The sequence below is a fragment of the Pongo abelii genome, chromosome 16, assembly GCF_028885655.2.
Source record: "Pongo abelii isolate AG06213 chromosome 16, NHGRI_mPonAbe1-v2.0_pri, whole genome shotgun sequence".
Taxonomy (NCBI): Eukaryota; Metazoa; Chordata; class Mammalia; order Primates; family Hominidae; genus Pongo; species Pongo abelii.
The window spans coordinates 78,832,309-78,845,985 of NC_072001.2; the positions used below are offsets into that span (position 1 = coordinate 78,832,309).

A 13,677-nucleotide genomic window follows, 5' to 3' on the forward strand; every position below is an offset into this window, starting at 1 on the left:
CACATCTATCTTCCCATGTCATAGCCTAGTTTAACACAGAGCAGGTCTTTCAATAATGCTTACTGAACAAAACTGAATTGTACTTTGTCACAGAGGATGTTATCTGTACTGTATTTGGGGTAAAGAAAGGGGCTGTGGGAGTGCATCCAAGAACCATATTCTATTGTTTTTTTTTTTCTTTAGAGATGGGGTCTCGCCGGGCGCAGTGGCTCACTCCTGTAATCCCAGCACTTTGGGAGGCCGAGGGGGGTGGATCACCTGAGGTCAGGAGTTCGAGACCAACCTGTCCAACATGGTGAAACCCTGTCTCTACTAAAAATACAAAAACTTAGCCGGGTGTAGTGGCAGGCATCTGTAATCCCAGCTACTTGGGAGGCTGAAGCAGAACTGCTTGAACCCGGGAGGCAGAGGTTGCAGTGAGCCAAGATCGTACCACTGCACTCCAGCCTGGGCAACAAGAGCAAAACTCTGTCTCAAAAAAGAAAAAAAAAGAGATGGGGTCTCACTATGTTAGCCAGGTTGGTCTTGAAGTCCTGGCTTCAAGTAATTCCCCCACCTTGGCCTCCCAAAGTGCTGGGATTACAGGTATGAGCCACCACACTCAGGCCCAGGAACCATATTCTAAAGGCAGGGGAGAATTCTGAGATGACAAGATACTTGGGTTCCAGACACAAGTATATGATAGCACGGGAGACCTCCATCCCAACTTGGACCCATACCCTGCTTTCTGAAATACCTGAGCTGCCTGGAACACAAGAACAGTCTCTCTCCACGCCTCTTTCCCTGTGGTACCACAGCCATGTTGGTTTCCTCTCTGGATCTAAAAGGGCACTGAGTCAGGTTTATTATAGTGATCTGCTGTTTCATGGCCTGAACCTCACCTTGGCCAGCTGGCTGGTCTGGGGTAGCTGGGCAGGCTCACTTAATTCAAGGACAGCTGTACTTCCCACTTGCCACCAAGTGTGAAATTTCAAGACTGGCCTCATAGTACACTGCCTGGGAAAGATTCTACCACCCAGGGAAGTGGAAGGAGTCAGTGGTAGGCTGGGCAGGCCCAATCCAGAACAGCTGTGCAGTGACAACTAAAAAAAATGACAAGGATATGGAGTGTGTTACTATATCAATAGCTCAGGGGCTTTCTGCAGTGGGCTGGCAGCCTTTGGTAACAGCATAGGCTAACAGTTCCCAAACCCCACTACCCACAGATTCCATCAGTGATTCCTAGTCAGTCCATAGCACAGTAAGCCATCTCTTCTTATCATCCCATATGCTCTATGTACATTGGCATGTTCTTTGCAGTTCCTATTCCTTTTTCCTGCCTCATTCTCTTCTCTTTATGACAGCAGTTATTTCAGTGGGCTTTGACTGCATAGTAAAGGGAGTGAGATTAGCTGGGTCTAATCTTCTTTGGACCACTTACCTGATTAGCATAGCGTTTTGGTAACTTCTTGACAGTGTCAATGTCCATTTCTTCATCATCTTTCTTATTTTCTTCCTCACTCTCCATCCCTGTCCAGTCATCTTCAGCCAGTCTTCTGGCATGGTTCACATAATCCAGCCGCTTGCTGGAAGGAAAAAAAAGGCATAAGGACATATCTTTTTTCCTTTTTTTTTTTTAGACAGGGTCTCACTCTGTTGCCCAGGCTGGAATGGTACAATCTCAGCTCACTGCAGCCTCGACCTCCTGGGCTCAAGTGATCTTCCCACCTCAGCTTCCACAGTAGGTGGGACTACAGGCACAAACCACCATCCCTGGCTAATTTTTGTATTTTTTGTAGAGATGGGGTTTCACCATGTTGCCCAGGCTGGTCTCAAACTCCTGGCCTTAAGTGATCTGCCTGCCTCAGCCTCCCAAAGTGCTGGGATTATTAGGCATGAGCCACCGCGTCCGGCCAGGGCAGGTCTTTATGTCTTCTAGGAAGATGCCCTATAATGCGACACATTTAATTCGAAAGCTCCAAATTTGGGAGCAACTTGGGGATTCTGGTGGAAGTAAGAAATGATGGAATCTCCTTTGCAAGGCTAAACCAGTGACTGCCCCCTCAAAATCCTAAATAGCGAAACCCCCTCTGAATACACTCAGCCTTCCTCAGAGTTTCCTAAGAATGTAAAATAAAATATCTAAAGAAATTTCCAAGGTTCACTAGATGGAAAGGCTAACTTCACCCCTATCCCATCCCACCCCAGATGAGAGCTGACACCTTCCTGCCTAGCAGACACCTCATCCAAAGACCCCAGGGGTGGAAGAGAAGAGCCACTGAGATACAGTGAGAAGTCTAAAGCAAGGACAGCTTCTGGAGATTTCTGCTTTATACCTTTGTTGTTTTTAAACAGAACTTTTTTTTTTATGGACTGTAGGTGTATGCCACTGTGCCCAGCTTATACAGCTTTCTCAGAAGCCAGGCCTTTCTCCAGTTCCTGTCTAACTTTCAAAAAAGGTCACTTAGTTTACAATTTAATATATTTTATTTATTTGTTTCCCTTTATCATTATCTTGTTTTAAAACAACACATGCTAGAAGGTTTGGGAAACTGAAAAGAAAAAAAAAGAAACTTTTGGAACCTAATTGTTTCAAAGTGATTTGGAAATACCACATAACCTCCCACACTTGATTTCTTCAATGCTAAGGCAGGAATTCAACCACTGAGGCAGTGAAACCAACACAGCTGGTTTCTCTTAAACACATACATGTTCATGCTCATTATAAAAAGGCACACACCAGAGAGAACATATGGAAGCACAATGGTCTTTTATCTCTAGAATAAAAGAGCTGGTATATGTGCACATGTGTGAAAGAAAGTCTGTCTGTGGTTATTTCCTGAGCATTGTTTGTAATCACAAGAGAAGAAAACTGCCCAGATGCCCATCAGGAGGGACTGGCTTGATGGCATTATGAAGTATCCATTCCATAGAATACCTAGCACCACGAAAAAGGAATGATGTGGTACTTTATGAACTGATATAGAATTTCTCCCCCAAAACACCACTAAATAAATGTGCAGAACAGTATATAGTATACTGCTACTTGTGTAACAACAAAAAAAAAAGCCAGGCGCAGTGGCTCCTGCCTGTAATCCCAGCCCTTTGGGAGGGTGAATCGGCCAGACCACTCGAGCTCAGGAGTTCAAGACCGGCTTGGGCAACATAGTGAAACTGTGTTTCTACCAAAAATATAAAAATTAGCTGGGTGTGGTGGCCTGCACCAGTGGTCCCAGCTACTTGAGGGGCTGAGGTTGTAGTGAGCCAAGATCATGCCACAGTACTCAGCCTGGGTGATAGAGTAAAAAAAAAAGCTTTTGTACACATACTACCACACACACTTGCTCATACATGTATAGAATATCTTCGGAAGGGCCGAGCATAGTGGCTCACATCTGAAATCCCAGCACTTTGGGAGGTCAAGGTCAGAGGATCAGTTGAGCCTAGGAGTTCAAGATCAGCCTGAGCAATATAGGGAAACCCTGTTCCTACAAAATATAAAAAAATTAGCCAGGTGCTATGGAGTGTGCCTGTAGTCCCACCTACTTCAGAGGCTGAGGCGGGAGGATCACTTGAGCCTGGGAGGTTGAGGCTGCAGTGAGCCGGGATCTGCAAACTCCAGCCTGAACAACAGAGTGACACCCTGTCTAAAATATATATATATTTGGAAGGATACACCAGAAACTAATAATACAGGAGAGGAACTGGATAGCTAGGGGATAGAAATGGGAAGAAGACCTCACCATATACTCTTCTATTTATTTATTTATTTATTTATTTTTATTATTTTTTCTTCTATTTATTTTATTATTATTTTTGTTTTGAGAGTCTAGCTCTGTTGCCCAGGCTGGAGTGCAATGGCACAATCTCGGCTCACTGCAACCTCCACCTCCCGGGTTCAAGTGATTCTCCTGTCTCAGCCTCCCGAGTAGCTGGGACTACAGGCGCACACCACCATGTCGGGCTAATTTTTGTATTTTTAGTAGAGACAGGTTTTCGCCATGTTGGTCAGGTCAGTCTCAAACTCCTGACCTCAGGTGATCCACCCACCTTGGCCACCCAAAGTGCTGGGATTACAGGCGTCAGCCACCATGCCCGGCCTCTGATGTATATTTTAAATTTTCAACCATATAAATGTATTACCTATTCAAAGATAACTACATTTTTAAAAATGGGGAGAGGAATGATCTGGGAAGGTACTCTGCAAGCCACCCAGAGCCACAGGGAACCATCTCTGCCAAACACAACCAGTGATGCAACACTGGGCAAAATGCAGACTGTATGGAAACTATGCAGCTGTTAGTAGTTTCTTCTGATCCCTAATTCCTTAATTTATGACCCAGAAGAGGCCCATGCTGCATTGAGAATACAAGGATTGGCCCTGCCTTCAGAGTAGCTCAGCCTCAAACACTCTTATCCTGCCCTCTTTCCCTGTTTGCACATCTTGGCACTTAGAATTCAGTGTATGGAAGACATTTCCTCAGATTCCCTTAGGAATTATTTGTCTTGAACTCCCAAGAGTGCCACAGAAACATTTGGGCTGAAGGCAGATGGGAAGACCACACCAATACCAGTATTCAGAGTGCAGAAGCCAAACACAAGCATCCCAGGAAATGTGGGGAGTGAAAGTCTGGGTGTGGCTTTCACAAGTTCCTAAACCACAGAGCTCAGTACAGCTGCCAGGAAAAAAAGAAAAACTTAACCAAATAATTGAGCTTTTGGTTTCAAACTCTGGTGTCTCCCTAATTCCTCATCTTCTCCTAAGCTCTGGGTATAAAAGAAACCTACGTCTGCCAGGATTTACCCCTCCCAACCTGTGGGCAAGAAGATCAGCCTACAAAGGGTCCACTTTGAAGGGAGAGTCTGTAGAGACAAGCCTAGAGCCTTCAGAATGGTTCATAGCTCCTAGCCCAGAGAAAGAAGACAAGGAGTTAAAGCTTCCTTACGATTTCTGCAGTTCCAGTAACCGCCGGCGGCGCTCACTCTGCTCCAAGGAACTGTACTTGGACTTGTACTGGGATAGGCGGGGGTGTGGGGCAGCTGTGCTGTTCAGATCTTGAGACACAGAAAAGCTACTAGCCAGGGCTTGACTCAACTCTTCCATCTTCCCTACAAAGGAAAATGTAAGAAAATGGTTCATTCATTTCATATCATCTTCTGTATACAGAGAGTTATGCAGTTATGATATGATGGCCACATTCCTGAAAAAAACATTAACTTAATGCAAAATCACAATTGTTTCCATGAGAAAAAAAGGAAGTTAAAGGGTAAATGAGTCATATATTAGCAATAACATTATTTTCCTACAGATATTTCCTTTTTTTTTTTCTGAGACAGGGTCTCTCTCTGTCACCCAGGCCGGAGTGTAGTGGTGAAATCACGGCTCACTGTTGCCTCAGTCTACTGGGCCCAAGCAATCCTCCCACCTCAGCTTCCCCAGTAACTGGGACCACAGGTGTACACCACCACACCCAGCCAATTTTAAAATTTATTGGTACAGACGGGATCTCCCTATGTTGCCTAGGCTAGTCTTGAACTCTTGGGCTCAAGCAATCTTCCCTCCTCAGCCTCTCAAAGTGCTGGGATTATAGGTGTGAGCCACTGTGCCTGGCCTTTTCTGAGCAGTTCCTCTATAGTTTCCTGAGTAGCCATCACTCATTAACCAATGTAACTCTCTATGCAGTTTATTCAATTGGTTATTTAATTCTCAACTAAGTGCCAACTCATATTATGAAAATTTAGTTCCAGAGGAAACACTGGTTCTAGGGTCCCTGGAGGAAGACAAAAGCAGTCAAAAACCCCAAACTCGCCAGGCACGATGGCTCATGCCTGTAATCCCAGCACTTTGGGAGGCCGAGGTGGGCGGATCACGAGGTCAGGAGTTCGAAACCAGCCTGAGCAACATGGTGAAACCCCGTCTCTACTAAAAATACAAAAACTAGCCGGATGTGGTGGCAGGCGCCTGTAATCCCAGCTACTCGGGAGGCTGAGGCAGAAGAATCGCTTGAACCCGGGAGGCGGAGGTTGCAGTGAGCCAAGATCGTGCCACTGCACTCCAGCCTGGGTGACAGAGCGAGACTTCATCTCAAAAACAAACAAAAAAACAAAAAACAAAAAACAAACTCTGGCCAGGCATGGTGGCTCATGCCTGTAATCCCAGCACTTTGGGAGACCAAGGCAGGAGGATCACTTGAGGCCAGTAGTTCAAGACCAACCTGGACAATGTAGTGAGACTATGTCTCTACTTTTCAAATAAAAAGGTAAAAAATTACTTTAAATTATAATTTATTTTTTTAAAAATCTGGTCGTTACTTCCTCATATTCTAGTTTTGTTTTGTTTTTGGGTGGGCAGAAAGAAGGTTTCAGGGCTACTTATGTGGGACTCACTTGGAAAAGAGCTAGGATGTGGAAGGCTGCTTAACAAGTAACGCCAATGCTCCAGTAGTGTGAAGAACTTCCATAAAGTACATTAGGGAAACAAGACAGGCATGGAATAGATGTCATTTTTAAAACAGACTTCGCACTTTAGGTGGACCCTAAAGAATGGGAGTGGGGAGAAACGTGAATTCACACTTCACTCACACGCCTGTGAGCCTTAGACTATAAGAAAACAGGAACATTTGGGAGAAATCTGACTTGCACTGCTGGGCTGGCCCAACCCTTTGGTTGTGTAAACCAGAGGGCACCTCCAGTGCTTAACCTCCATCCCAGGCCAGGTCCAGTGCTCTGAGCATCAAAATCAACAGGTTCATTCCAGAGCCTCTACAGTGAAAAATACAACTCCATAGGCCTCTACTTGGCCAGTGAGTTACTTTCCATTGCACAAGTGAAGTCAGATCTTTTTCTTGATTTGAAACATTAGATTTTGTTTAATTTAAAAGGAACTTAAAAATCGTGGTTTGCCAGGTGCAGTTGTGCTTGCCTTTAGTCCCAGCTACTCTGGAGGCTGAGGCAGGAGGTACGCTTGAGCCCAGGAGTTTGAAGCCAGCCTGGGCAATATAGCAAGACCCTGTCTGTAAAAAGAAAAAAAAATTGTGGCTAAATACACATATCATGAAATTCATCATCTTAACCATTTTTAGGTGTGCAGTTCTGTAAAGTTAAGTATGTTCAACATTGCTGTGCAGAACTCTCCAGAACTCTTTTTATCTTGAATAACTGAACCTCTACAACCTTTAAACATAAAAGAAACTGTTTTTTTTTTTTGAGACAGAGTTTCACTCTTGTTGCCCAGGCTGGAGCACAATGGCACGATCTCAGCTCACCACAACCTCCGCCTCCCAGGTTCAAGTGATTCTCCTGCCTCAGCCTCCCGAGTAGCTAGGATTACAGGCGCCCGCCACCACGCCCGGCTAATTTTTTGTATTTTTAGTAGAGACGGGGTTTCACCGTGTTAGCCAGGATGGTCTCGATCTCCTGACCTCGTGATCTGCCTGCCTTGGCCTCCCAAAGTGCTGGGATTACAGGCGTGAGCCACCACGCCTGGCCTTTTTTTTTTTTTTTTTTTTTTTTTTGGGACAGGGTCTCACTCTGTCTCCCAGGCTGGACTGCAGTGGTGTGATCTCGGCTCACTGCAGCCTCCGCCTCCTGGGTTCAAGTGACTCTCCTGCCTCAGCCTCCTGAGTACCTGGGATTACAGGCATGCACCACCATGCCCGGCTAATTTTTGTATTTTAAGTAGAGAAGGGGTTTCATTATGTTGGCCGGCTGGTCTGAAACTCCTGACCTGAAGTGATCCGCCTGCCTCAGCCTCCCAAAGTGCTGGAATTACAAGGATGAGCCACTGCACCCGGCTTGAGGTGTGCCTTAATATCTTTGCAGTGCAACTAGGGGTTGCCATTCCCGAGTGACTGAGGCCTCATGATGAGTGCTTGGGATCCATATGGTATGTTATTCAAATCATCCATAATGGTATGTATGCTATTGTCTCTACTTTTCTGTACTTTTGTGTAAGTTTGAAAGCTTTCATAATAAAAATTTTTAAAAAGTCATTATGTTTTCAGTTCATCACCAAAGTAATGACCAAATCCAAAGCACCTTTATTAGGCCTATCATGCACTATCTTGGTGTGGGCTCCCGCTCTGCCAAGAACCACACAACTTTTGAAACTGATGTCCTGGGTCTGGCGCGGTGGCTCACGCCTGTAATCCCAGCACTTCGGGAGGCTGAAGTGGGCAGATCACCTGAGGTCAGGAGATCGAGACCATCCTGGCTAACACAGTGAAACCCCGTCTCTACTAAAAAACAAAACAAAAAAAATACAAAAAAATTAGCCGGGCGTGGTGGCGGGCGCCTGTAGTCCCACATACTCGGGAAGCTGAGGCAGGAGAATGGCGTGAACCAGGGAGGCGGAGCTTGCAGTGAGTCCAGATCGTGCCACTGCACTCCAGCCTGGGTGACAGAGCGAGACTCCGTCTCAAAAAGAAAAAAAAAGAAAAAGAAACTGATGTCCTGGATACTGGGGCGGTTCCTTTACCTTCCTTCAAGGCTGTTCTTGGCGGGCTCCTGCTGTTTCAACCCATTCCTTGGATGGTGCTGCCTCCAAGTGTTCGGACCTTAGCCCCAGGTGGTCTCATTCTCCACCAGTATCCCCCGCTCCAACTCCCTAAAGTCCGACCCGCCCCAGGCCCCGCCCACGCTCCACCCTCCTTCCCTGTCTAGCCCCCTCCCCCATCCCCTTCCCCTTCTTTCGCGTCTCCCCATCCGGCGCCCCCGCCTCGCGTCCCCTGGGTCCGCATCCTGGCAGCCTCCGCGTTTCCCTACCCCTGCTACCGGGCTCCAGCCCCGGAGACGCTATCTGCTTCACTCGGCCGTGCGCGCCGCCGCCGCCCCGCACTGCCTTTTTCTAGGCATGGGGTCTAGACCATGCGTGATTCGCCCCTGCCCCACAAAAGTCCCTGAGGGGTCCTGGTCGGACAGCACGGAATAGAAGAACGGAAACTCTCCCAAAAGGAGTCCCCGGCCTGGCTCTATGCCTCCAGATGACGCCCCGGGAGGCCAGACTGCAGGGCCGGCCAGAGGGAGTCACAGCCCGGCACCGAGAGGCAACTCGGCAGCTGGCGGGGCCCGGGCTCGAACCCACGGACTCACCCAAACCGAGGTGACCGTCGCATGCGCCGCCGCCGCCGCCGCCGCCGCTGCCGCCCCCGGGCCGACCAATCACCTGCCCTGGGAAGCTAGGCCCGCCCCCCTCCCCCAGCGGCTGCCTCACCGCTGGGCCCACAGGCCTCGCGCCCTGAGTTTCCGGCTCCTCCCTCCTTTGCGAACGCTAGGAGTTCCGTTGCCTACAGGCCGTTACTTCCGCCTTCAACGGCTGGGGCATTTCCCATCGGCTAGGGCGGGGGTCCTCCTGCATTTGCTTTGCACTGTCCGGGACCCTTCCTGCTAGATGACTTGACCAGGCCGAGGCCTCCCTCCTGGGCACAAGCTCTTTGGGGTTCCTTTCGCCAATGGGAGGAGGCTGATCTTGTGGCCGGGCATTCAATGCCCTGGGTCCTGCCGCCTCCCGCACATCTTCCCGGGCCTTAGGGCTGCACCTGGAGTCCCCTTCCCCTCTTGCGCCCGTGCTCTTAAACGGGCAGTGCCAATTGCCTGGATTACTCCAACTAACCCCTCACACCCAATTTTCAGACACAGACCTTCGCTCCCCGACTTGCCCTTACAAAAGCAGATACATACCTCGATTACTGCCTGTTTGCTGCTTTTGCGAGCTTCTTTCCCACTCGGCTGCGGGCTGAGCAATGGCAGGGACCTGGCTTGATTCCTATTTAAGTAGCCAGAGTCCAGCACAAGGGATGGCGCTCAGTAGACCCTGGGTGAAGGAATGATTGAATTGGTGCAAAAGATTAGGGTAAGCGGCAGAGATTTAGGAGATTCAGTCCTGCCAGGGTGTAGCCTCCGCAGGGTGGGAAAGCTGAGATTACAATTTTAAAACTGAATATTTATTGAATGCTTACATTCAGCCAATCCCTGCTTCACACCCATCATCTCATTTAATTTTTTCCTTTTTTTTCTTTCTTAAGCCAGTAGGTATTAACTCTCAATCATGACATGAGGAAGTAGACACACCGAAGCTCAGAGAGGTTAAGTAATTTGGCCAAAGTAACACAGCTTTCAAGGAAAATGTTTTAATTTGCTGAAAGTTTGATGTATAGAGAAGTTGACTACTAATGTATGACAGAAGCAAAGTATCCACCTTTGGCACATTTTGAGTCCACGGAATGCTAAGATTTGGACTTGTGTATTTTATGCACATTACACCATACATTCAGACTAAAAAGAATAGGAAATTAGGCTGATGAAAGGCTATTACTAGACTGGTAAAAAGGGTTTTGGGGCCCTGGAAGGCCAATTTTTTTGGACGTGAGTTTTTTTTTTTTTTTTTTTTGAGACGGAGTCTCGCTCTGTCGCCCAGGCTCTGGAGTGCTGTGGCGCCATCTCGGCTCACTGCAAGCTCCGCCTCTCGGGTTCACGCCATTCTCCTGCCTCAGCCCCCGGAGTAGCTGGGGCTACAGGTGCTTGCCACCACGCCTGGCTAATTTTTTGGTATTTTTAGTAGAGACGGGATTTCACTGTGTTAGCCAGGATGGTCTCGATCTCCTGACCTTATGATCTGCCTGCCTCGGCCTCCCAAAGTGCTGGGATTACAGGCGTGAGCCACCGCGCCCGGCCTGGACCTGAGATTTTATTTAGGTGGCTCTTTCAGTGGCCAGGCTGAGCAAAGCTGTCCACTAGGGTATTTATTTGGTGCATCCACAAATAAAAGCTCATGTCTGCCTGATTTATGAGACTGACAAAAAAGAGAAGTCCAGGGCCTGACTTCACTAGGGAATTTTGACACCCAGGATATTAGGTATTTTGTGTCCAAACAACCATCCCTTACAACCACGGAGGTCACATCTAATGGTCGGACTGCACAGAAAAGAACAAAGACCTTAAACATTTTAGGAAAATAGACTGAGACTGAGAAAGAAATTCCCAAATTCATGCCTGGAGGTCCGGGAGAAAGGTTCTAGTTCCTCACTCACACCTAGCTGAATAACTTCCCATATCACTGAAAAAACAAAACAAAACCAGGTCAGGCACTGTGGCTCACGCCTGTAATCCCAGCACTTTGAGAGGGCAAGGTGGAAGTAGCCCATGAGTTTGAGACCAGCCTGGGCAACATGACAAAAACCCGCCTCCACAAAAAAAAATTAGCTAGGTGTAGTGGTATGAGTCATGATCCCAGCTACTTAGAAGGCTGAGGTGGGAGGATCACTTGAGCCCAGGAAGTCACGGCTGCAGTGAGCTGTGATCCTGCCACTGCACTCAGCCTGGAGACTCTGTCTCAAAACAAACAAAAACCAGAGCACCTGGCCCAGGGGTTCATTTAGAGCCAGTGGGTGTTTCAGAAGGGGCTACCTCTGGAATCTCAGCTTCAGAATGTTGGCCACATGCACACACTGTGCTTTATGTCTTTAAATCAATTAAGAAAAAAGCCTGACTACATTTATTTAAAAGGGCAACATTGGCCAGGTGTGGTGGCACACGCCTGTAATCCTAGCACTTTGGGAGGCTGAGGTGGGCAGATCACGAGGTCAAGAGATCCAGACCATCCTGGCCAACATGGTGAAACCCCATCTCTACTAACAATACAAAAATTAGCTGGGCATGGTGGCACACGCCTGTAGTCCCAGCTACTCAGGAGGCTGAGGCAAGAGAATCACTTGAACCTGGGAGGCGGAGGTTGCAGTGAGCCGAGACTGCGCCACTGCACTCCAGCCTGGTGTCAGAGCAAGACTCTGTCTCAAAAAAAAAGGGCAACATCATAGCATTACCTTACATCAATCACTTCCCACTTTATTAGAAGGTATCTATAAAATAAATACATTGCTCGTGCCTATAATCCCAGCACTTTGGGAGGCTGAGGCAGGAAGATCACCTGAGGTCAGGAGTTTGAGACCAGCCTGACCAACATGGAGAAACCCCGTCTCTATTAAAAATACAAAATTAGCTGGGCATGGTGGTGCATGCCTGTAATCCCAGCTACTTGGGAGGCTGAGGCAAAAGAATTGCTTGAACCCGGGAAGCAGTTGTTGCAGTGAGCCGAGATCGTGCCATTGCACTCCAGCCTGGGCAACAAGAGCGAAACTCTGTCTCAAAAATAAGTAAATAAATAAATACAGTGAAAATAATGTTATAGGCTGGTGCAAAAGTAATTGCAGTTTTTGGCCGGGCACAGTGGCTCACGCCTGTAATCCCAGCACTTTAGGAGGCCGAGGCGGGCAAATCACCTGACGTCGGGAGTTTGAGACCAGCCTGACCAACATGGAGAAACCACGTCTCTACTAAAAATATAAAATTAGCCGGGCGTGGTGGCGCATGCCTGTAATCTCAGCTACTCAGGAGGCTGAGTCAGGAGAATCGCTTGAACTCAGGAGGCAGAGGTTGTGGTGAGCTGAGATGGCACCATTGCACTCCAGCCTGGGCAACAAGAGTGAAACTATGTCTCAAAAAAAAAAAAAGTAATTGCAGTTTTTGCCATTAAAATTAATGGCACCAACCTAATATAATCTTGCTAGATAGATATGGATGTCTGCAGAAAGCTGTAAGTCTGGGGACTTTGTAACAATCAGAGATTAGCAAGTGTTGAAGTGATAAGGAGTCACACTAATAGAATTTTTCTTTGACATAATCAGAAAAATTCAAAGAGGACAGAAGAGGGAAGAACCACTTTCTCACTCTATTATTCAATGTCATTAAAGTGGAATCTGTGTACCCCTTAAAATCTTCTGGTTGTCCATGGGCAGGAGAATCCTTACCTAGAAAAGAGAAGGTTGAGAGCAGGAAGGTGTCCAGCCCAGAGGGGAAGTGGAGGGAGGTAAGATCACAGAGGCTGCTGGGACACAGGGGCAGGTAAGGGCCTGCAGGCCACGGTGGGGAGTTTGGATTTCATCTCCATTGCTGAAGAGGGTTTATTTTTTTGCGGGGGGGAGTTGTTTTTGTTTTTGAGACATATCTTGCTCTGTCGCCCAGGCTGGAGTGCAGTGGTGCGATCTCTGCTCACTCCAACCTCCGTCTCCCAGGTTCAAGCAATTCTGCCTCAGCCTCTCAAGTAGCTGGGATTACAGGCATGCACCACCATGCCTGGCTAATTTTTATATTTTTAGTAGACACGGGGTTTCACCATGTTGGCCAGACTGGTCTCGAATTCCTGACCTCAGGTGATCCGCCCGCCTTGGCCTCCCAAACTGCTGGGATTACAGGCGTGAGCCACCATGCCTGTCTGCAGATGAGGGTTTTTAAACAGTCATGAGATAGCAGATTCCAGCTTTAGTGAGCTCCCACTGGCTACTTGGTAGAGAACTGAATGTAGGCAACCAAGTGTGGAGGCCTGGAAGCCAGTGAGCAGACCTTGCATGAAAGTATGTCGGGGGATGTGATAGGAAGTAGCTGGATTAAGATATAATCTAAAAATAAAACCTGGACAGTTTGTTACTCTTTTTATTGAGATGGAGTCTTACTCTGTTGCTCAGGCTAGAGTGCAATGGTTTGATCACAGCTCACTGCAGCCTCAATCACCTGGGCTCAAGTGATCCTTCCATTTCAGCCTCTCAAGTAGCTGGAACTACAGCTAATTGATTTATTTATCTTATTTATTTATTTATTTATTTATTTATTTGAGACGGAGTTTCGCCCTTGTTGCCCAGGCTGGAG

At 47.5% G+C, this 13,677-nt stretch overlaps 1 protein-coding gene across 10 annotated transcripts in view; it reads right to left on the reverse strand.

Moving 5' to 3' along the window:
- Positions 1-9,763, reverse strand: part of SNUPN (snurportin 1) — a 29,780-nt gene extending 20,017 nt beyond the window's left edge. For 3 of the 10 annotated variants that reach the window (XR_010137197.1, XR_010137196.1, XM_024232252.3), the window contains exons 1-3: positions 9,070-9,173; positions 4,926-5,088; positions 1,421-1,565 (exon numbers count right to left, since the gene is read on the reverse strand). Coding sequence is in view for 8 of the 10 variants with exons in the window: in XM_024232252.3 (XP_024088020.1) it covers positions 1,421-1,565; positions 4,926-5,083 (303 nt within the window). In the remaining 2 variants the exon portion in view is untranslated. Of the gene's footprint in view, positions 1-1,420; positions 1,566-4,925; positions 5,089-6,366; positions 6,516-8,455; positions 8,613-8,742; positions 9,034-9,069; positions 9,215-9,657 lie in introns of those variants that run through there. The other 7 variants (XM_063716239.1, XM_024232249.3, XM_063716238.1 and 4 more) reach the window with 7 other exon arrangements.
- Positions 9,764-13,677: the final 3,914 nt, after the last annotated feature.